This window comes from Oryzias latipes, chromosome 5, assembly GCF_002234675.1.
Source record: "Oryzias latipes chromosome 5, ASM223467v1".
In the NCBI taxonomy this organism is placed as follows: Eukaryota; Metazoa; Chordata; class Actinopteri; order Beloniformes; family Adrianichthyidae; genus Oryzias; species Oryzias latipes.
Genome location: NC_019863.2, coordinates 11979090 through 12004721, shown reverse-complemented (window position 1 = coordinate 12004721; position 25632 = coordinate 11979090). Strand labels below are relative to the sequence as shown.

At 41.1% G+C, this 25632-nt stretch overlaps 1 protein-coding gene across 1 annotated transcript in view; it reads right to left on the bottom strand.

Annotated features, from left to right (window-relative positions):
- Positions 1–25632, bottom strand: part of cbfa2t2 (CBFA2/RUNX1 translocation partner 2) — a 62745-nt gene that overhangs the window by 35321 nt on the left and 1792 nt on the right. The window contains exon 2 of the mRNA XM_020703203.2: positions 14263–14576. Coding sequence (XP_020558862.1) covers positions 14263–14290 — 28 coding nt within the window. The 5' untranslated portion in view covers positions 14291–14576. The remainder of the gene's footprint in view (positions 1–14262; positions 14577–25632) is intronic.

The following is a 25632-nucleotide window of genomic DNA, read 5'->3' as shown; positions in this document are numbered from 1 at the left end:
TTCTTTAACAACCACGATGCAGGAAATGTCTTATGAATTTTTCCCTTTAAATGTTTTCATGCACTCTATGTTCAAAATAAAAGAAACATATTTTTGGCAAAGTATTATTTTACATATTATTTTCAGACAAATTTCAGTAACTTCACATTAGTAAAGTGGCAGGAGATATTTTTTTTCAAAGAACAAATCTAGTATCATTGGAGGTAATAATCTTTGTCTCATTTGCACTCTGATGCATAATAATATATCATAATGTTTTGTTATTATTTGATGTAATTTACAGTATTCCTTCAAAATGATAAATGGGAATGTTTAGCCTCCCATTTCAGGGACATGCCAGAACTCTTTACAAAAAAGATCAAGTTCCACTCCAACTATACTATTTTTCTAGTTTAAAACCATTCCGTGAACTTTTAATTATGATTATGCAGTTTTTAGCTCTTGTTGTTTCCATGACAAACCTGTTTTTTGAATTTTCGACATGTACATTCTTCTTATGAAAGAGAGCAAATGTAAAAAAGAATCATTTGCATTTTGAAGTATTTTTCCTTCTAAATTGCTGTCAATCAAACTGTCGCAAAGACGCTCGGTTTGAATTAATGAGCTGTTGTGATGTCACAACGGCCCAGCAGCAACATGAGCATTGCACAAGCTCCCTGATCTGCCCCGTCCAGCGTGAACAAGCTCAGGTGTGGCAGAAGAGAGGAGGACATATTACTGCATTGCCCGCACGCATTTTAAGAGAGTAAAAGCCTAAATTCTGAATTTAGTTGTTGGCCGCTCATACTAAACATACTCGATATGGTTTAGCCCCCCCCCCCCCCCCACACACACACACACATACACACACACTATGTGTCGAGCTCTTCACTCATGCAAGACACAGCTTGCAGAAAAGGTGGATCGAGGGCGGAGCTACTCAGCTCAGCACCAATGGCCACGCCCATGTATAAAAGATTATAGACACAGAGGACATGTTGTGGGATTTTGATTAAAAACCCAATAATCATAATTTAAACACCACTAATATTGGTATAAAAAACGCATGCTACATCAAAGCTATGCAGCCGTATAGTTTTGAGCCAGATGCCAGCTCAGACAAAGAAAATTAAGACATTCATGGATTTGTTTATCTGCAAGTAAACACATCTGAATTGGACTGGAGGAGGGAGACTTAGTCCCACCCATCGCAATTGCTGTGTCACAAACCTGATCTTTTTTTTATCTGCCATATGTTATATGTTCAGCACGTTTGAAATAAAAAAACAAAACAGAAACCCAGTATTAATACTAAATTCCTTATTTTATATCCTCCATCATGAGAAAACTGCTACAAGAACATGTTAAAAACAACAAGTTTTATTGGAGTGGGTCTTTGAAGGGTCTATATGATGCTTTTTTGGAACCTTTTATAGTAAACATTATCCATGTACATGATAATATATTACTTTTGGCACACAAAATAATTATTTTTTTATTGAATATTAGTTATTAACTATTCTCCAAGCCGTAAGCAAGTTGACTGAATCTCTGAGGCACTGGCTTTCGCTCCATGTGGGTTCCGCTCATTTCATGACGTCAACTTAGAGCCGGCCTTGGCAACGGGTCTGCGTCTCGCTCACGAAGACAAGCAACATCCGAACTTTTGTATAATACATATAGAAAATGAAAGCATTTTTGCTGATCACTGCTAGCGGATGTGTGTGTTAGCCTGGAGAGGGTGCTGGCAGGGCAGACTCTAACTGAAAGGGGCTGTTCTTCACTTTTTGATGCCACAATGTGAGAACCTGCTTGTTTTTGTGGGGGCTGGTTCTCATAGAGCAGGTTTTTTTTAGAGGAAAGCCCAGGAATGTGTGAATGGATCAAAAATACCACTTTGGAGTTGTTTTTTGGTGAGAAATTAACATTAAAACACACTTAAAAGCTCCAAAAATGGATTTTGCGTGATATAGGCCCTTTAAGTTGGGATCAGCAGTCACAAGAACATCAGACTAAATGGTCCATTTAACAATTCCCTTTATGGTGAATGAAACTTGAAAAAAGTTGTCATGTATTTTAGCCCTACTAGTATGTACCAAACAATAACATGACACAATTCCAGCTAAATCAAAATTTGAAATAAATTGGCGTACACATGTGTGTAGCGCTTTTCTGCCTTGATTTCAGCCCATAGTGCTTTACAGTCACAAGTGCTATTGACTCATGCACACAGCTTTACACACTGATGGTGGCAGATCTGCCATGTAAAGCTAAGCAGACCATCTGGAGCAATGTAGAGTTCAGTGTCTAGCCCAAGCACACTTCAACATATGAACAGGCACGATGGGAATCAAACCTATGATCCTCTGTTTAGAGGTTGGCCGCCCTACTTCTGTGCAATTGCCTGTAAATTTTACAGTTATTGCATAGTCAGAATGTTTAAATCCTTCTTGTTAAAATGGAATCCCATGGATCCCATGCATCTGATTCAGATGTCTTCTGTCCTGTATGCTTTAATTTTTGGACAAACCTTTGGTTTTCTTTTGGTTTTTGACGCTTCAAGTTGCTAAAAAGTCAAACTGTTAATGTGCTACACTTTTATTGTGCATCCAACAGAAAGCCTTTTAAAGGTTTTGCTCCAGAGTTACACTTAGAAACTCTTTCTAAAGACATTTAAAACAAAAGAGCTGATGGTAACAAGCTGCAATAGCTCCTTGATACAAAACAACCAATGACTGGTAATGTACCCCCTCCTGACATCCCACAAGCCTAAACCCGCCTCTTTCTTGACACTCTACCAATCCGCCCTCTTCTCAATTTCTTACCACTTAAACGCTATTGTGCCCTCTCCTTCAGTCATCCCCAAATCAACCATAACAAATAAGTCCCGTATTTTCGTCCCTGCTCTCATTCTTCCTCCCCCTCTTTTCTCCCTAGTTGTCGGTCTCTCACTCTCTCCTTCCCTCCTTCACTTGGTGCCGATGAAAGGCAGGCATTGAGCCGGCAGTGGCATTCCAAAACCTCAGGCCTCGGCTCCAGTGTGTCTGGCTATTCAACACTGCTGGGAGCCATTAGTTTAAGTAAAGCCTGACCCGCCTACTCACCCATCTCACCCATCAGATCTCCAATTACACTACAGCACATGGAGGGGAGGCACACGGCCGCTCTTCGGGAGCAACAAGTGTGTATTTATATGTAAAATAAAGGATGAGATGAGACGATTGTACGAAAGCATCAAGGAGAGGCCCTTTGTGAGTCAGAGGGAGGGTAAGTGTAAGTGTTAGTGTGAGAGAGGTTGTATGTGTGCGTAAAATTTATGAGCGTTGGGTCACACGCTCACTTGGCTGCATCTTCCTTAAGTTTCCACACAGTGAATCCAAGCACATAGCCAGACGCCAATCCCTTCGTACCAATAACTCTGCCTAAACGATTTTCAACATCCATGCACTTCTGAAAGTCTCTCCAGTCACTCCCTCCATTAATGTGTATAACAGATCCACCGGCCGAGACGTTTACCCAGCTGCTCAGTTAAATTTTTAAATGCAACAATTTTGCTAATTGGAAAATGAGAGCGCGGGCCCGAGCGGACCCTCTGATGCCAGCTTCATCTAATTGTCGGCACATAAACATGAACAGTTCTCATAAACAACTCCGTGTTTGGAAGACATTGCTGTTAAAGCAGGATACACCTACTTAGACACTGTCAAGCCCACACACAAATGTTACAAAAACATTGTTCAGAGGTAGACATATTTCAGTTAAAGACACTATAATCAGTGGAGGAACGGCAGTCCAACTACAGTTCCAATCTAAGGACAAAAAGGGCAGCGATAGTGGCTTTTCTTGGCCTACTTATAATAAATTAAAGTCCTTCATAAATATTTTTTTTTCTTTTAGTCTACATGAAGTCTGTATAGACATAACTATGTTATGTTCCTTTTTTTTTTTAAATAATTGCTTGTGTGTGTGTCTTAGACTTATCCTCCTTTTAACCCTTGTGCCTCCAAGGCACGTTCACATTGGCAGTGGGGTCATCTGGACCCCACAAGACAGTGTGCTGAACAAGCTGATACCTGTCTTGTGGGGTAATTCTAATCTTAAATATTAAAAATAAATAAAACATGAAGTGCAAAAACATTTACCTGCGCTCTTGGACTCAAGAACGTAGTAGTCGTGCAATATCATTCTCAAATAAGCAGCGATTCCTGCTTAGCTGTTCGGGATAGTTTGTTTCTGAACAGTGCCATGTAAAAGCAGATCAAACCAAATGCAGTTGTGAAATTCTTGAACCTTACCGACCTAATCGAACTGTTTTGGCATGTATTATTCGTACATGCCGAGGCAAAGGAAATTGTGCCACAATTGGAAATTAAGGGTGGGATGTAGAGGTGGGGAGACCGATTCAGCGAGCAGTGACAAGGCAAAGCTATAACAAGGAAACTTTTGGAGTTTGACCTCTTGAGACCTGGCGTCCACATATGAGAACATCATACTGTGGGTTTTATTTTCACTGTAGTTAAATCTGATTACCTGGGGCCCTGTGACTATGAAGAAAAAAACATTTCAAACAAGAGCTCGGGTCTCAAGGGGTTAAGGCATGTAAGTTAATACAAAAATGGTTATTCTGAATAAGCAAGTCTGGCTGTTTAAAGATTAGTGAATGAGATGCACCCCTACAAAAAAAGTTGTATTTAACAAAGCACAAAAATAACTTTTTATTTGGTTGTATTTTTTTTCCTGCTGGACATAATGAAAATGTCATATTTTGCCTTAATTTGCTGTGTCTTATAAAAAAAAAGTTCAAAGACTAAGACTTTATTTAATCTAATCTAATCTAATCTAATTGACACTACATATTAGGAGTCTAATCATTTTCTCTCTTGTCAGGATCATCAGCATGGCTCAAATGGCTATGGAAATGTACCCTCTGACAGAAAGGTGATGGGAAAAACCACTTAGGATTTGGAGTTACCATATTTTCTTTTGCCTGGTGTGCACAGGTTTTTGCTTCCACAGGTTGATTCCATGCAAACCTTCCATCTCCCCCCCCCCTAAGGCTGCAGGGGCAGCTGTGTTGTTCTCTTCCCAGGTGATTGCCACACCTGTGATCTGCAGGTGGTTCATCTGGCAGTGCAGCAGGGAACACCTGGCCCTGCACAGACAGAGCCTCCAGGCTTTACTTTCTGTATGTGTGTGCGTGTGTGTGTGTGTGTGTGTAGGTGTGTGTGTGCAATAGTTTGGGGGATTTCTGAAGGGCTCAATTAAAAGCTGAAGGAAGATAACGGCTGGCTTTGCTCACAGACACCCGTGTAAGCATTCAGAGGCATGTGTTGGCATTTCCCAAGGTAAAGCCTCGGGATGTTTGGACTTGTCAGTTGTTGCGATACCATTTTTAAAATGTGTGCGCTTCCCCGACTGTAAAAGAAGAAGGGTGGTGGAAAATGTGGGTATTTACACTTGAACTTGTTCTTCCTCTTTTTCCATCTCAAGACATAACAAACACGCTCAAACCGCCTGCTGCTCTTGTAATCTCTCCCGCTAGAGTTGGAGACTGAATCTGCCAAACATGGAGCGCACAACAGCCTTGTGGCAGCACCTGCTTTTGGTGTTGCTTTGCATACTCTGCACTGACATGACATCGCGCTGCAGCACCCTGCGCGGACAAACAAGCTAAGGCAACAAGCAGGAACGCCAGCTGCGGACAAGACACATAAACAACAGTGCGTGGAACGCACTTCATGCTGCGAGCAAGAGTGGACAGCGTGCAGTGGGAGCATGCTGTGGAGCAAAAACGGGATCTCTCCTGTGACGGGACAAAACCCAGCAGGAGTGAAATCGGATCCGGGATGGATGAGGAGGACTTTGCTAAAGTCATAAAACACAGACAGGGTGAGGAAGAGCTTATGGGAGATTGTGGTCATTAAACCCCGTGAGACAGTACATGTTTGTTCTTAATCATAATTGTGTCAAGGCTACACATTATCTTCATTTATTTAATAATTTTCCATGATGGGAAACTCATCTGCTTGCTGCAAATGTTTGTACTGCAGGCTAAAGATAATCGATGGTGATAAATATGGAGTTAATTCTCCCTTTTAGGTCTACAGCATTGTTGACAATAGACCCAACGCTGCCAATAAAACCCTGGTGAAAAGAACAAACTGAAAGAGGAACACGGGTATTGGCTTTGAAAGTGTCATGTTGTCTACATCTCGCCAGACATGCCGCTAAAAATTCTCACGCTGAATCTTCCATAATAACTCACTCACAGCTGGACGTCGGGTTTTCTCTGCTCTATGACAAGCCAGCTGCAGCCGAACTCAGCGTGGCAGCCAAAACAGATGAGTGCACACTGGAAGATGGATAAGGGGTAAGGGGGAGTGAGAACAGAAATGTAGGGAGGGAACTGATGGGAGTAAAGATGGCAGAAATACGAGTCTGTAACAGGAGGCGAGGAAAAAAAGTGTTGAAGTAACAGAGGAAGGTGTGGAGAAAAGGGTTACCAATGTTCACTTTGACAGGCGTGAGGAGTGAGAACACAGAGATAGGCATTGAGCAGACATGTTGTCCAGATAAAGTTCTTTCTCTGTTTTAATGGTTTATTTTCTTTAACATTACGTTCACACCGGGATCAGAAATGTGCGTTCAAGCGACCACGTCCAATGAAAAGTCTATGTAAACGCTCAAAAATTTGCGTTCAAAGTTTTTCAAACCAGTTTTGGGCTCTACATACGAGACATGCGGCTATTTAACGTGTAGTGGAAGTTAAACCAGTTGAACTTTGACCGATCAGGACTCGGCTTTGATAGTGACGTCTGAGTAGCATTTTTTTTCCAATAATGAACCGCCGTTTGTGGCGCAGTGGTTAGCGCTCCTGCCTAACAGCAATTCGGCCCTGGTTCAAGTTCTGATTGGGGAACCCGAAAAAGAAAATCAATGGGGGACGTTTCTGTGTGAAGCTTGCTTCTCCCTGTGCTCGTGTGGGTTATGTCCAGGGACTCCAGCTTCCTCCTACCGTCCAAATACATGCTTCATAGGTGAGTTGGTTACTCTAAATTGTCCTTAAGTGTGAAGGTGCATGGGTGTGTGACTGTGGCCGTGGCCTGTCCAGGATTTTCCCTGACTTAGCTCAAGAGTGGCCGGGATAGGCTCCGGCACCCCTTCACAGTGTAAACTGCCTATGCTAAAAGCCAGCTTTCGAAATAAGCGGTTATCCTGTTGTCCGAGACAACCAGATTTCACAGACGACAACCATAAATGAACCTGATGGTTGTCCGTGAGACAACCTGGTCTTTTATTTAACATTTTGGTATTTTTCGACTATTTTTCAAAGTTTTTGGGAAACCGACGTCCGACTTTTTAAGATAAAACCGAGTGTACACGAACGATGTCACGTGACGTCCGAACGAACCAAGTACGCCCGAAGACATCGCAAAATGACAACACTGCACCTGCATGTCTTGCTAAAAAAGATCAGGGATATTAGTCTTTACTGCTACTGCAGCGCAAATAAATTTAAATGTAAATTTAATCTAAATTTCAAAAATACTCATTAGGTTACAGTGTTGGTTAATGTAATCAATTTTCTGATATTATAGAGTAAGATAAAATATTTTCATTTGACCGTAACAGAATTTGATTTAAATGGCAATACTTTGTGTAACCAGATGCTTCAATATTGAGTAAGATGTTTGTTTTTAATATTTTAAGAGTTTTTTAAATGTCCATCATAAGAGGCAGTTGATATTAGATGTATAAACGAAATAAAGATGTAAGTACTGACATCTGAGTAGGTTTCGTTGCTGTTGAATATTGGTATCGAAGGACAACCAAAAATTGGGGAGGACAACCAAATATTACTTGCCAGGTTGTCCGGACGACAAAAATTTTTCCCCCCTTATTTCGTGCGTCTAACACGTCCTTATACTACGTACACACATGCCCAGTGTGTACGTAGTATAACACTTTAAAGTTAATTGATGCTTTTTTCCCCCCCGTTTTCTCTATCCTTTTACTTCTAAAAGATGAGCAAATAAATGCCTGAGCACATCCAGAAAGATACATGTTCTTTTTCTTCTGCCTGATGATCTAAATGAAACACTTTCAACAGACAAACACAAAGACATTTTAAAGCCCTTTTGTTGAATGTCTCAAAAAGCCATATGGCAAATGTGCAAAAACGCGCTCAAATTCTGGAAGCTCCGTCTTTGGAGTAGTCAAATGTGTCAAAGCAATCTTTACGCTACCTGATGACACCTGAATACAGAGGTCATAGCATTGGCTGGCAGTATAACAAAACGACAGAGTTAACAACTCTCAGGAGTCCACGGAGACCTAAAATCCAGAGTGAAAAGCGCAGCTGGGTTATCTTTCAGAGGCTGGAACGTTTTGTTAGGGAGGCAGGCGTGCACGGACGCCCTAATATCCTCCGTCTCCTCTGCGGCTGGAGCTTCTGAAGGCTGCTATTGCTGGGGCAATCCTCTGCACAAGATCCCATCTGGTTCCTATCCTCCGAGTCGCTCTACGCAGTGCCACACAGCAACAAGAAACAGCTGTGCAAGACTGGCTTCAATTAGCTTCACATTTTCCCTGACAGTTAATCCCTCGCTGCAACCATTCCCTCACCATTTTGCTCCTTTAACTGCTCGGTCATTCCTCCCTCTCCTTCTCCTTTCTTTTGTAAAGCTTTGCTTCAAGTTGCCATGATTTAAGTGCTAGAAGGAAACAGCATGCAAAATTGGAAACAGACACTTGGAGGCCTCACAAAACATGCAACATGGCAGATTGTGTCGGCCTGAAAAAGACGCTCTTTGCAGCGGCGTGTGAGATTTAGCCCATGGAAAGTTGACAACAGGCTGCAATGCACCCATTGATTTTCATTTCCTATCAGAGGACGCCATCAGAAAACCATTTTTACTGCAAAATGTCCTCCGCAGTAGACAGGGCGCAAGCAGTTAAAGTGTCTCCTAACTGCCAATTCATTGTAACTGAAAACACAAGACTTGTTGTTGGAGTGTTTGAGTGGACACATGTGCAACACAAAATGTAACCTAACAAGTCAATACTTTCAAGAAATAGGTTCCCACAAAAAACACAACACTTGATAGTGACCAAGCAATTTAAACTAGCAAGAACGTTGTTCATAATTCCATGAACTCCATAAAGACCCTCTCCAGTCATCTTTTGATCTATTGTAAAAGCGTTCAGACAGATTATTTAATTATGATTATGCCCATTTTTAGCCAAAATCAATAAACCTGTTTCGTTTCATAGGACATAGTTTCTACAGATCACCAGGAACGTTTTAGAAATTCACCTCCGAGTTGTGGGTGGGTTGTTGCCACCGAGTGAGCCCACTCCTTCTTCCCATCATCCATCTGTTTACAGTATACCCTCTCCCGCTATATCCTCCTCACACCCCCAAAATCCCATTACCGGTGCAACAAAAATGGCGAGCATTATTGGAGCTATCCAGCCGTACAGTTTGAGCCAGTTGTCAGCTATGATGAAAAAAAACCAGATGTACACGGATCTAGTCGTCTATAAGTGGATGCATCAGAATGGAGCGGAACGAGGAGCTTATGGCCCACTGATTGTAGTAGCTACATCACATCTACCAGCTTTTTCAAATAGCATTTTCTCGTCTGCTTCTGATTTATAACGATTTGGTCAAACAATTTGTTTTCAAATTTTAAGCTTAATTTTCTTTATATACGTCCTCCATCATCAAAATGTCACAAGAACACGTTAAAAATGCCAACACACAATTTTCATCAGAGTGGGTTTTTTAACTTCTTGTTAAAACCAATGAAAAATTTTGACTCATCGGAACTGATCTAAAGAAGTCATCTCAGATGGGTGACCTGGTAGGAAATGAAAGCCAGATTTGAGGCCTCTGAGAGGCTGGATGAGCAAATCTGGAAAGTTCTACAGTCATTTTAGCCCTGGGGCCTGAGTAAAACACTAACAGGTGGCAGTCCTGATCGAAAAAGACCCACGCAGAGACCATGGGGGAGTGAGATGGATACTGGGCTTTCAGCCTGTAATGCACAAATGCAAAGCCAAGCTCTCACATTTGAACAAAAACACAGCCTGTCTCATGCATGACATAATAGAAATACATACAGCCATTTATGGCATGCTCATGGAGTCACACAGTTAAGCACACATTTCTGGAAAAGGGGCACGAAAAATAGGAAAAAAACAACACCTCAGGGGTGAAAAAACTGAAAAGATCAGTGTCTACCGCTCTACCTTCAACATAAGGAAATTCTCCTGCATGCCAAAACACAAAGTCTGGCAACACTAACAGTCCGTTTAAGCCAAAACCAATTAGAACTCTAATGCAAACCTGCCGGGTCTACTTTGTCATTTATTTCCCCTTTTAATGTCAGAGTATTGGAATCCAACTATATAGCCTAACCAGAAGAAAGGGAAAAACATCCCAGTTCTAAACTATCCACATGTTTTTAAGAAGTTCCAATTAATTCAACTGGGATAAAAATGAATGAGTGCTGTTCAAAAGTAAATGTGTTTTCTCTTAGTGAGCACTGACTATTAATTCTTGCCATCAGGTCATTTCTGCATAAAGTGTTTGATATGTTTGGGATAGTGCCTTTTGAGGTGTCCATTATAAGAAATTAAGAGACACCGCGAAGGTGTGAACATTCCTCCGATTTGCGTCGGAGGGTTGCTTCCACAAAGTCAATTCATTTTCTGATAATGGACACCTCAAAGGGCATTATCCTGCTTATACCACGGGCACTTTCAAAATAAATACATATTAAATTAAATATTAGCGCTTAAATCTAGTTATTTTTTAGGTTTTATTTGTTTTTCACAAGAAGTGGACCAGACTTTTTAATAATAATTGATTGGATTTATCTGCACTTTTCCAGACGCTCAAAGTGCTTACAATGTAACTCCATTATGTCTTCACTCCTCATTCATGCCTGGTGATGGTCAGCTACTGATGTATCCACAGCTCCCCTGACAGAGGCATGCCTACCAAAACGTGCCTACTGCCCCTCTGACCATCACCGGGACATTCATACGCATTCACACACACACACACACACACGCAGTGCTGGAGGCAGGGAGGGTAGGGTGTCTTGCCCAAGGACACAACGATGGTGGACTCGGGGGAGCGGGGATTGAACCACCGATCCTTCAATCATTGGACAACCTGCTTAACTGCCTTAGCCACTGACGTCCCAAAGTGTTTGTATATATGTTTCAAATTTCTGTTGCTCCGGTTACCAACAGGCATTTAGACCAGCACAATAGTATAGAACATTCCGGGAATTTTGTTAGGTTCCATTATCACTGTCCATTTTTAATGTATAATGGACACCCTGCAGCCAATCAGAATTGAGTATTCACCCAGACTATTGTATAAAAAAAGTAAAGTATTGTCGAAGACAATAAATCCATATTTTCAAATCATTTTAATTCAGTCACAATTGCTGCCTACAGCTCTGTGTTGCAACGCACCCCCTGGTGCTCCCTGCTGGGCACTCCACTGTGGTTTCACCAATCTCATCACTACCATCATCATCATCCTCCATGTCAGCACAGCAACACCAGCATTAGTAATATCATCCTGCTTCTCTGTGGCTGCAGTTATAGACCTCAGCACTGCCCAGCCTTTAGATCCACAGCCTCAGTACAGGAGTTCAGCATCCACCCGAATCACATTCAATCAGACAAAGTCATTGCAGAGGATGGAGGAATATTGATTGAATCATAAATCCAGCTCTTCCAAACTTAATTTCTATTCATAAAAAAAGAAAGAAAAAAAGATGAGAGCCAGTCATGCCACCATCAAGCCCTCAGGCCCAGCTGACTATGAATGGGAGAGCTGGACCATTGACCTGGCATGTAAAGCAGGAAGAAACCTAAGACTAACAGGGGGTGTGACAGTGGGGAATCCCTCTGGCGTTGAGCAGCAGCCCATGGTTTCACACCACTTTTTGTCTTAAAGGGCTGTAAACTCCAGATGGTGGAAGGAGAAATACAAAAAAAAAAAAAAACGGTGGATTAAAGGCTCCAAATCCTCCTCTGAAAAGACACATAGACCACAAGCTGCTACTCATCAAATAGGAGCATAATGGCAGTCATCTGAGGGCTGTAATAGGGATAACACATCCAATGGACTATGTGTTATGCATAGTTTATCCACACTGTTTTAATGGATCTTAATGAGCCTTAGACCTCTGCAGACAAAGAAATGGCTAGGGCTATGTTTGCCAATATAGTCATTTGTCTTAATCACCAATAAACAGCATATTATCCTTTGATGAGATACACATATTATGTATATATATATATATATATATATATATATATATATATATATATATATATATATATATATATATATCCCTCAGCCTCATATATATATATATATATATATATATATATATATATATATATATATATATATATATATATATATATATATATATCTTCTTTCTCTTTCGGCTTTTCCCATCAGGGGTCGCCACAGCGAATCATCCTTTTCCACCTCACTCTATCATGGACGTCTTCTACCCTAACATTAGCCAACTTCATGTCCTCTGTTAAGACATCCATGTATCTCCTCTTTGGCCGTCCTCTTGCCCTCCTGCCAGGCAGCTCCATCTCCAACATCCTTCTACCAATGTATCCACTATCCCTCCTCTGAACATGTCCAAACCATCTCAGTCTGGCTTCTCTGACTTTGTCGCTAACACAGGCAACATGAGCCGTCCCTCTGATGTACTCGTTCCTTATCCTGTCTAACCTGGTCACTCCTGAGGAGAACCTCAACATCTTCATCTCCGCTACCTCCATCTCAGCCTCTTGTCTCTGTCTCACTGCTACCGTCTCTAACCCATAGAGCAGAGCTGGTCTCACCACTGTCTTGTACACCTTTCCTTTGAGTCTTGCTGGCACTCTTCTGTCACACAACACTCCTGACACTTTCCTCCACCCGCTCCAACCTGCCTGCACTCGCCTTTTCACCTCTTTTCCACACTCCCCATCACACTGAACTGTTGACCCCAAGTACTTAAACTCCTGCACCTTCTTCACCTCAGCCCCCTGTATCCTAACGCTTCTACCTTGATCCCTCTCGTTCAGACACATGTATTCTGTCTTACTACGACTGACCTTCATGCCTCTTCTTTCCAGAGCAAACCTCCACCTCTCTAGCTGTTCCTCCACCTGCTCTCTACTCTCACTGCAAATTACAATGTCATCCGCAAACATCATTGTCCAGGGAGATTCCTGTCTTACCTCGTCTGTCAGCCTGTCCATCAGCATAGCAAACAAAAAAGGACTCAAAGCTGATCCTTGGTGTAGTCCCACCTCCACCTTGAACTCCTCTGTCTGACCTACAGCACATCTCACCACCGTCATACTTCTCTCATACATGTCCTGAACTACTCTGACATACTTCTCTGCCACTCCAGACGACCTCATACAGTACCACAGCTCCTCCCTCGGCACCCTGTCATACGCCTTCTCTAAATCTACGAACACACAATGCAGCTCCTTCTGACCTTCTCTGTACTTTTCCATCAACATTCTCAAAGCAAAAATGGCATCAGTGGTGCTCTTACGGGGCATGAAACCATACTGATGCTCACAGATCTCCACCTTCTTCCTAAGCCTGGCTTCCACTACTCTTTCCCACAGCTTCATTGTGTGGCTCATCAACTTTATTCCTCTATAGTTGCTGCAGTTCTGCGTGTCACCCTTGTTCTTAAAGATCGGAACCAGAACGCTTCTCCTCCATTCCTCAGGCATCTTCTCACTCTCTAAAATCCTATTGAACAACCTCGTTAGAAATTCCACTGCTGTCTCTCCTAAGCACTTCCATACCTCCACAGGTACGTCATCAGGACCAACGGCCTTTCCGCTCTTCATCCTTTTCAGAGCCTTCCTAACCTCATCCTTTCCAATCTCTGCTACTTCCTGCTCCACAACAACCACATCTTCCTCCCTTCTTTCCCTGCCGTTTTCCACGTTCATCAGCTCCTCAAAATACTCCTTCCATCTTTTCTGTACACTCTCCTCTATATATATATATATATATATATATATATATATATATATATATATATATATATATATATATATATATATATATATATATATATATATATATATAGTCGGGTTTCAATTTTCAGGATAAGATAAACAGCCTTTGCCTTAAAATAAATGAAAAAGTCCAGCAGACACCTGTGGATCAAGTCAACCAGCTCTGTAAAGTAAAGAAATAAATCTCTGCTCACTTACGAGTTGTGTCACTTGGCATTCCAACCATGTCTTCAAACGTGCATGCTTTTCTGGCCAGAGGGGTTAGTGGTCACTCTCATCAATCCTGTTTCCCAAAGTAAAGTGCCTGTGAAACGCCGTCTCCCATCCAGACGTACGGAGACACAAGCCACAGCAGCGAAGCGACTCTCCTCCGATCACCCAGGCGGCTTTTCCTCAAGCGGAACTGAGACAGACTTGAGCGGCCAGCAAACGTCCAACAACAGATCGGTGACTCAGTGATGATTAACTCCGAGCGCGCTGGGGACACCGGCTCAGCTCATCCTCGTGTCAGCCTGTCCACAGAAAAGGCGTTTATGACCATAACATGTTGCTGCGATGATCTCATTTTTTTTTTTTTTTTCACAAAGCCTAAAATGCATCCAGAAAGTGATGCCAGTTAAGAAGGAACATCTGTGATGCATTTAGGGTATTTTATTTTGTTTTATAGAAAAAATGTTCCGTGTTTGCAGAATTTCACAATAAAACATTAATAACAAGAGCAGTCAACACAGTGGTTCTGGAGTGCATCCAGACGCTCACGTGTTCTTCTTTTTTCTCTTGCAAGCATAATATTTTGATGCTGGCAACGAAGGCTGTGAGTTGTCTTTTTCACACATGCACATACACACACACACACACACACGTCACCTCTCCATCCTCCCCTCCTAGAGCCACCCACATATGCCACATGCTCCTGTCCTCCCTCCCCTCAGCCCTCCAGCTCCCCCATCCTCCACTCCATCCTGCCAGGCTGCCACCTGCTATCTGCAGCATGCCGCACAGCTGCTCTGCTACAATAACAAATTAAGGTCCACCGCGGCAGTAAAGGGGACCTATGGCTGATTGGAACCACTACAGAGCTGTGCGCATTCACTCTACAGGGTTTACCTGTAGAGCAAGGTCATGGTTTTGATGCTCAGTGTGACCTGCTGATAAATGTGCAGTTTTTAGGTTGCATGCATACTTACATTTGATCTGAACAGTGACATCTTCTAGTAGCAATTGTGACATACTGTATTTTCTGCCCCTAAAAGCCTTAGTTTTTTCCCAAACAACAGTGTGCCTTATAATCCGAAGCGCCTTATCTATGGATTAATTCTGGTTGTGATTACTGATGGATTTTGAGAGGTAGACGCCGCTCTGTCAAAAGCTCAGTCTGGATTTGTTTTTTTTTACAAGTTGCAAACACAGGTTGGCTAATGTGTAGCAGTGTCGGACTGCGTTTATTTTATGTGTTACTAACAAGATTAGGTGTCAGGGTAGTCACAGTAACGTTTATTTTAGAGCAATCAGTCTTTTTGATGTGTTACGTGTTTAAGCTTCTGGCTAATGTGTAGCGTGAGTTAATGTAGACGCAGTTAATGAAGTCTGACCGGTTGACTGATGGACTTATCTCTGGACTCTTCTGTCTTATACAGTAGTTTGGTGCTCCCTATACATGACATAAGTTTGAGAATAGACCATTCATCGACAAGGCGCCTTATATTCCAATGTGCCCTAATGTGCAAAAAACACTATTATTTATGACTGGAGAATCCAAAGCTATATAATATGTGCAGAAGTCAAACTTTCGGCATCTTCTTTGGTTCTTTAAGTTCTAGTCAGATCTTAGGTCTGAAGGAACATATTGAATTGGAAGTACAGTTGTTGTTGAAATGAAACATTTTAAATCAAATCCATAAACATCAGACAGCTTTCATCAAAAAAATCTAAACTTAAAACAACCAAACTCCATTATGGAAGTTTTTTATATTTACATTGGGATACTCTAATTCTATTGTCTCCTTCCACTTTGGGAAGTAGAGTTTCCTGTCACCATCATTTAAAATGGGATCTTATTTGCCAGGAATGGAGGAAAGAGGAACTGGTGGTCAGCTCTGTACATCACAGTCACTGACAGATGCACACGAAGTATAATAAATAAATACAGGTGAGACACAACACAAGGTAATGAAAAGGTCATGATCGAAATAGCCCCTTCTAATATAATGTTTCAAAAATGTGCAGTTAAACAAAATTATATACACGTCTAGAGATTTGATTAACGGTTCTAAGGTTTCGGTACTCCATGCAAGGATTTTTCTGCATGTAAATAAACGTTAATTCTACAGATAATTCCAATTCAGTGTTTAAATTTCTAATCAGCGTGGACTTCTATCAGTTACCTTTAATTTAATTAAGTAACTCACTCATTCATTGATTGTGCTTTAGGCACAGCCTTTGACGGTGACAGTAATCTAACTTGTCTGGTCAACCAGCTTTGTGACAGGTTAACAAAGAGATAACTAGTCCGTTAGCAGGAGGCTGAAGTCAACGAAGAAAAAGCCTGTGACGGTGGTGGGATTTCAGTTGCCATAATGGCCCCTCTGTGTGACAGCTGGCCAGTGCCCTCTTTCATTTGCCTTTCAGCGTCTTTTGTCACAGTGTCTTTAATCACACCAGCAGGGCTGTTACACAGCAAATAAGCTGACCTGACCTATGGGCCGACTGAACGACTGTCTAAACAAACAGTACTCCAAGGTGTTGCAAAGTTGTTGCTAGTATTTTTTTCCCCTCTCACTAAGTCAATACTCTCATTCCCTGATTAGCTTGAAGCCAAGTTCAGGATTTTGACCTTCCTTGAAGCTTGTACAATACTTTATGATGTCTTACTATGCCATAAATATGTCTTTGTGAGGTTAAGAAACTAATAGTTGAAAAAAACAAGTAAAGAAATGGCATTCTATTTTACACTTTCACTGTCCTTTTGTACAAGTAAGGCTTAATAGTTGACGAAGTGTGCATTATCGACGGTTGCTTCCGCGAAGTGCGTTAATTCTGATAATGCACACTTTGAAGGCCATAAACCCGCTTATACCATGGTCACCAAAGAAATAAATATTCAGTCAGTTTTAGTCATTTATTCTTGTTATTTTTTTAGTTTGGATCGCTTTTTTCACAAAACGTGGACTATTTGTTAAGATGTGCGTTACGTGACGATGTGCCGCTCAGCAGGCGGGGACCTCGAGTGCAGCGGCAAAAGAAAGCGATATATATGCTGTTTGTCACGATATATTAAATAAAGCATCAGTGCAGAGAGAAAGCTCACCTCTTACCGCTGGACCATGGTATAACTAAGAAAAAAAGAATTTCTGTGAATTATTGGTACATGTGCCTTTGGGAGGCCTAGGTGTTTCACCATCTCCTTCTTGAAAGCTAACTTGACCTTTACATTGGTACAGATAAAAACAAGCAAAGTATAGTGCACCTTAAACTGGGGGAGTTGGTTCATCTTTTCTTTGTTTCTTATCCTTTCTGATCAGTGGTTGTTTCAGGAAATGCAGACACTGCCCAACTCTGACGTTTCTAGTTGGTTTGATTCGTCTTAGTCTGTAATTTCTTGCTAAGAATAGAGTATATAACAGAAACTAATTCAATTGTATTCAATGCTTAAACATTTCAGAGTCCTTTAAACGTCTTCTTTTTCCTTCGGGGGTTTCCACAGTGACTTAGCTTCCTTCATCTAACCCTGTCTTCTGCATCCTCTGCTCTAACACCTTCATGTCTTTGTTTTCTGCATCCATAAACATCCTCTTTGGTCTTCCTCTAGACCTCTTGCTTGGCAGCTCTAGACTCAGCATCCTTCTACCAATATATTTATTGTCTCTCCTCTGGACATGTCTCAACCATTTCAGTCGGACCTCTCTGACTTTATCTCTAAAACCTCTAACATGTGCTGTCCCTCTGATGTACCCATTCCTGATCCCATTCATCCTGGTCATTCCCAAAGAGAACCTCAGTATCTTCATCTCTGCTTCTTGTCTATTCCTCAGTGCCGCTGTCTCTAGGCTGTCTCTAGGCTAACATAGCTGCTCTCACCACAGTATCCTCCAGTCTCACCATTCCTTTCATTTGAGCTGAAACTCTTCGATCACACATCACACCTGACACTTTTCTCCACCCATTCCAACCTGCCTGCACTCGCTTCTTCACTTCTTTTCCACACACTCCATTACTATGGACTGCTGGGCCTAGATACTTCAAATCCTCCACCTTGTTTATCTTTTCTCCCCGTAACCTCACTCTTCCACTTGGGTTCCTCTTATTCACACATGTACTCCGTCTTACTGCAGCTAACCTTCATTCCTCTCTTTTCCAGGACAAACCTTCACCTCTCTAGCTTCTTCTCTACCTGTTTCCTGCTCTTGCTAAAAATCACAATATCGCAAACATCAAAATCCATGGTGATAACCTCAGCCATCAGCCTGTCCACCAACACTGCAAACAGGCTCAGAGCTGATCCCTTATGTAATCCCACCTCCACCTCGCGCTCCTCTGTCACCTCTACAGCAAACCTCACCGCTGTCTTACGTCCCTCATAACACACTGCTCTGTCACTCCAGACTTCCTCATACATTACAATACCACAGTTTCTCCAGATTGGAGTCCAAAGTACCCTAGCACAAAAGAGATAACAGGTTAAAAAAAAATTAAATTAACAATAAACGCCACTCTCATTAAAAAAAATACTGTAAAAAACATGTCTTTGACCTGTGTCATACACTCTTGAGGTCCAAGCGGAAATGCCTTAATTGTCTAGTAGTGAGCTAACAGTGCCAATACTAAATGTAGCCCATGTGTACATGAGCCCATGTGTTTGCCTGCAGACAGTGGTTCACCAGAAATACTCTAAATCCTCAAGAGGAAACGTTTTCTACTGTTATTTTTTCTTTAGTTTCCTGTACAAAGAATGCACAAAGTCAAGAAGGGCAAATCATTAGCTGGGCCTGTTTACCCTACTTTCCCAGCAGTCATACCATCTGCGAGTGCTTCGTAGGTTGCATAAGGCCTGGCTGATATGACACCTCCGCAAAACCTGTTCCCTTTGTTCCAATTCTTCTCTATCCAATATTATCCAAGTGCTTTTCTTGTTGTCTCTAACGTTGTTTATACATTTTACAATTTCCATGCATCATGAATTATATTATATTTTTATGCTTTGTTGGTTTTTTTTTAAGGGAAATTTTACTCTTCCTCTGCTTTTCCCTGATTGCCTCTCCTCCTGTCATCCCTAACAGCTGACAGAGCAGACCCTGCCTGGTGGTGACACTTCACCGACACGACCCACGCTGACCTGGGCCAGATTACTTGTCCATGTGGGAGCAGATCCAGAGCCAGGGCCAAGGCCAGGGTGGTGGGAGGGGAGGGGAGGAGGAGAGGGGGCTACCGAGGCAAGCAAGATGGCCCTAGTCATCATAATCATTCATTGCCTGCTGTTCCTTCTGTCCTCGCAACCCTCCCACTCTTCATGCTTTTTTGTCCTGCTCATGTCAAGGCCACAAGACGCGTGTATCAGCTGAGCCCAGGATGGTCGGAGTCAACAGGGTCAGGTGGCAGACGCCTGGTTAAGTCTCCTGAGGCTGCAAACTGCTCCCCGGCAGCTCAAACAAACAGCCACTGAAATGCAAAGATAAAGGCAAGCACGCTCTCGCATCGACCCATATGCGCAGATTTCCTTGCAGATCAGGCATTATAATATTAGAGAGGAATAATTGTTGAATTGTGTGTGTGTGTGGGGGGGGGGGGGGGGTTGTTGCTGATGAGGTTTTGTCCAACAGATAGATTGGAATTAAGGAGGGGGACTATAAACACATGACCAGATGGAGAGAGATATAGCCCTATTATATAGATCCCTCGCTCATATGTACGTTTACATTATTCAGTAGGTTATAATGAGTAACCGAAGACTGTGGTGGCGGAAAAAAAAAAAAACCTCAAAGGTTCAGATAGCAGAAGGTGGGCCACAGGTGTACAGGCCTGAGACGTATTCTTCTCATTGACCTCCCATAATCACCTTTCACATTTTCATTCATTACTATCCTGTCTCGGGGCGTCAAAGAGGGCGCATGATGCGTCTAGCCACTGAGGACTGTTTACTACACAGCATGACATTCACATAGTAAAAATGTGTTATGTCTGTGTTTTAATCAATTAAAATCTACGCATCATTGTTTCTTAGTTTTATTCCTTCTTCGTTGTCTTCTGCCTTTCCTTCTGTCAGTGGCTTTCAGGTGCTTATCAACAATGCAACCCGTCATTCAACAGATAAGAAAAATCACTGTCACATCTAGCTCAGTCTGTCCTCTTTCTATCCCTTATCAGTTGATGTGTTTATCTAGTAGCTCATTCTGGTTGGCCTGTAGATGAGGCAGGTGGGGCACACACACACACACACGATGCAGAGAGGCAAGCAGTCAGCCGCTCAGACACTGGTCCATATGGTGGACCTCTGGAGCTGTTGCCCGTGACAGAGGAGGGGAGGGAAGGGTTAGTGGGATACAGAGATGTTTGGAGGACGTCAGGAGCGAGGGGGGTTTAGAGACACAAGGGAAGGCTGAAATTAGTCAGCAGAGCAAAGCAACTGTCCAGTCTATAGGGACACTGGCGTCTGACTGAGCAGTTTGGCGAGTTGAGGGTTGTAATTTTCTCAAACCTCTACGAAAAGTGCAATTTATGTTTCAAAAACGCCTTAAAGTCCCACTTTCATCATCTTTTGATCTAGAGTAAAAGCGTTTCCAGCGACAACGATTACGCAATTTTTTACTACAAAAAAGTGGGTCGTTTTCTAGGACATAGGTTCTATACAGTGGCAGTAGTTCATTAGTAATTTATCATCCATCTTTTTACACACTCTCTCCCTCTACCTTACAGTCTCTCACAACCCCAACCTAACATTACCGGTGCAACAAAAAGGGTGAGCAATACTGGAGCTATCCATCCCTACAGTTTTGAGCCAGACACCAGCTCAGACGAAGAAAAAGAAAGACGTACACGGATCTATCTGTCTTCAAGCCGATGCATCTGAATGGAGCAGAGCAGGGAGCTTGTGGCCTGCCATTGGACGTTTTACGTCACATCTACAAGTTTATCCAACTGGATTTTTTCGTTCACAAGGATTTGAATAAAGAAATACTTTGAAATCCAGTTTGAAGCTTAGTTTTCTTCATATACGCCCTCCATCATGAGAAAAATGCTACAAGTACATGTTAAAAACACATAAAACAAGATTTTTGTCAGAGAGGGCCTTTAACAAGACACGTCCTTCATGTGTATTCATTTTAGAATTTAAAAAAGGCATAGAAAACGACTTCTAAAACAAAAACATTTGATATTTTGTTTTATGAACTTTTCAGTTTATTTATTGCTGCTTCCATTTTTTTTTTTTTTGCTTTAACTCATATATGAGAGTATATTAGTCATGTTCCATTAAACTTCTACTTGTACTTTGTCAACTATCTAGTAGTTTTACAGTTGTACATCATGATTCTTTCAATCTTGATCTCGCCAAATCTCACCAAATCTCATGAGAGTAGCGTTAAAAGGAAAGGCATAAAAGATCGATCGCTACTTTTATGGATCGATTATTGATTTATTAAGCTTGGCTCGATTCATCTATTTTGTATACTTAGCCCTATAGATAAATAAATAAAATTATCCATGAAACATTTAAAAGTCTATAAACTAAAATCACTTAAAGCACATTTTCTGTCTCATTTCAAACTCCTTAACACTCTACAACGCTTCATAGAGCCTGAACAACAACTATTGTTGTAATTGAGGCAATTTCTTCTTTGTGGGATCAATAAAGTTTATTCTATTCTAAAGTACTTCAAAAATAATCAATTAGAAATGCTAAACAAAAATTTCTAGTTAAGTGGGATGCAGGAAACACCCATTTTTTCTTAAAGGACAACACTTTAATTTTGTGTGTGAGCGTTGTGACGAATCCTCCTGCTCCCTTTAAATACTGCTTTAAACCACGATAAGCTGAGCTGCAGTCAAAGATAGGCCGGCCACCTGTCGTCAACGTTGCAAAGTAATAAGCCGACAGATGTATAGACAGGAGGTCAGATGGAAGCCTTTGTCATAATGCAAAACATCATTAGGTAGATGCACTGCTTAAGTCAAACATGAAAGCCTCATTTCCATTGTTGCTGAGATATTTAAATCTCCTATTCTCATTATGTGTGTGTGGGACGTACTAAAACAGATGTATGACATCATTTTTCTGAGACAACGTGTAAAAAACAACATGAATAATAATGCACAGTTGTCCTCAGCATTTCCTAGATTTATGATCAGTTGAGGGCAATGTAGCAAGAAGACAAACGTCCATCCTCTTTGAAAAATGAAGTGAACTGCAAGAAAAAATGCAACCACAACAGAGAGGGGTGCTTCTGTCGTCATTTTAGAATGCTTCACCATTGAGAAAAAGCTGTTTATGTAATCACTTTAATTATCTGGTGCATTTTAGCAATTGTTCTTGATGAATATTTTGAGAGAATTCAGCAACAAAGAAGGCTCCATATAATTTTTCCTTATTTCTTTGTTTTTGACAGGTTTAGCTGATAAAATGTTTATCAATGAAAATGACTTTTTTTTTGTCCAAGTTAGGTTTTTTACTTCCGCGCTCAAAAGTGTTGTTTCTTTGTTACAGACTAGGGTATCTATCTAACTGGCCATATGGTTAGATATGAATAACCATGACGCGTTTAATCCGTGGACAGATTATGGCAGTGTAATGTCAGCAGCTGACACATTTGCATAAATATATGTATACATAGATTTTTTTAATCTGTATCTTATCTTTTGAATATTTATTCACAAAATTACACATTTAAAGCCTGTGCTCAATCCACTTTAACAAATTCCTTTCTTTTTATTCTGTAAGCCAAAAACACACCCAGAACTTGTTTTTGTCATCAGAAAAATCATATTACCATTTCGGTATCTTAAAACTGGAGTTTTGGATTACATGCATGACAAAGAACTTCGGACATTAAACTGATTTATATCTTACTAAAGAGAAATTATGTAAATTAGGGAGTGTGTGTGTGGATAAACTAAGGATAGCCTCTTTCTGCCGTAACCAAAAGGATTACCATATTTATATTTATATGTAGCTATGTGCTAACATGAATTTAAAAAAAAGAATTGAAAAACGATGCTAGAAAATCAGGTGATTCTTTTTCCTGTCAATCTGAGATTATTTGGGTCATTTTAAACTAAACAGAGTCCATTATTCAACAGTGATCAGGATTATGCACAGGTGAACAGCATTTGTGAGAGTTGCTTTAAAAACTAGTGGACTTTTTTCTCACAGGTTCAAACATTGAAACAAAAAAAAAACTCCAGATGCTTCATCTCAGACTGCTTGTGTGTGCAAAATGGGTATATTTATAAAAGTTTAATAATATTTAAAAAGTAGCCTTAGTCCAGGGGTGGGCAAGCTTTTTAACTGGACGGCCACAAAGGGTTCTAAAATTCGATAGAACCTTAACCCTAACTCTAACCTTAGAAATAACATAACATGACATAAAAATTGGATTGAAAATGAAAATTTATGTTAAAAGATTTTTGACTTTGTATTTCCAAACTAAGGCTTTTGTTTTCATTTTAGAGCCAGTTGCATCAATGACTCAGCGTACCTCGTTCCACATAGCTTTTTTCATTCCTGATGTGTCTAATTTTAAACTTCTTTTGTCTGTATTTTATAGTGAAGCACTTTGGTAACCTGAAGCAGCTGTAGAGTGCTGTATGAATAAAGTTTCATTCATTCATGATCCTTTTTAACAACATAAACAACACTATTTATGGAGTAAAAAACACACACTCTGTGAGTTTTAACTGGACTGCAGCTCCTCACACATCTCAGTTTGTGCTAAACTTCACGAATAAAATGAGCAGCTGTGCTGCACGTCTGTTTCTAATCCAGTGATAATAGAAAAAAAAGTCAAATTCTTGTGTCTTCTACTGCAGCTGGACGTAAATCTGCATTACCTTTTCACCGGTACAGAGTTCCCTCGTTTATTGCGGGAGTTACGTTCTAAGAATAAACCCGTAATCGATGAAATCTGCAGAGTAGGATTACAGATTTTTTATGGCAGGAAAACTCCTTACTACACACTTTATACACTTTTCTCAGACAGACACAAACTTTTTCAGACTTTTAACTCTGAAAGTTCAAACCTTTATAGAACTTAAATCCAGGATTACATTAATGTACATCTGAAGAGGTGTGTGACACAGCACGGAGGAGGTTAACTGACAAGGTCTCCAGCCAATAAGGACACAGAACAGAGTGCACTGTTTGAAAACAAAAAAAAATGGTCTATTTGACAGACTGCAGAAGGGTAGAATTCAATGTCATGTTCTATGTGGGTCTCGATCGCGTGGCCAGATTGGAAAAAATAAAAAACAACAATAACACGTCTCTGATTTTGTGATATTGCACAGTGGGCCGGACCAAACATAGAGGCGCCCACCCCGTCTTAGTCCATAGCAGCATCACAACAGTACTACTGCAACACAATCCTTCCAAGAAATGAAGTCCAAGCAGAGATGTCTGACCATATTGCTCACATAGCACCGTGTTTGGTAAAGGCTGTACATGGGAAATCTACACAAACACCTCATAAACCGCTGAGCTCATTGACGGCTTGATTTACAGTCAAGGGACCTGCAAACCAGATCATTTGATATAAACCAAAACCTTTTCTTCAGTCGCTTCATTAGCAAAATCTGAGACAGTTCAGAGCAGAAACTGCTAAATGAATTACTCTTTCACAATATTAGAATTTACTGTTAAATAAAGGAAAAAAAATCTTCCCACTAGTTTAATTAAACAACAACCTATATTGTAATACCCTCCCTCAATCACTAGGGGGAGACAAAAGATTGGGAATAAACTTTTAAAAGCCCTTCTTTTCCAGGCCGGGGAGATAGTGGACAGTTTCTCCAAAGTAAATATTAACTTATCAGATGCTTTTGCTGTTTTTGTGTTCAGCAGTATGGAACTTTGGGCCATCCGTAAACGTTACTGTCCATTTTTTTAGTCAGGGTAATGACCGTTTTGCCCCAGCTCAACCAGAAGAGTGTAATTTCTAGTACTAAATCCTGGGTCTTTCTCTCCAATTCATCAGTTGAAACACAAATGCAACCTGGACTGCCAACACACAGGCAGCTGAAGAGGGTGGAGTCACTAGGAGATTTAAGAGTGTTGTAAGTGTGAAAGCATGCTACAAGTTTGTTGCAGTGACTCGAGTCTGTTCTGTTCTGCCTAATTAAGTTTACCTCTGCTACTGCAATGCTACATTACGGTGTTCAAGAACCCGCGTTTAGCACTTTGTCATTTTTTATCCTAAGGTGTTCACACTGGATAAGCAGGGAGGGGCTACTTCTTTTTTTCTAAAATTTATTAGCGCATGTTCACCACCTACATTTGGAGGAGGTTTGGTGAGAAATGTCAAGGTGGTGGAAATCTCATGAATCTTGCTCCAGGCTTTTTCTTTCAAAGCTCAGTGTCATATG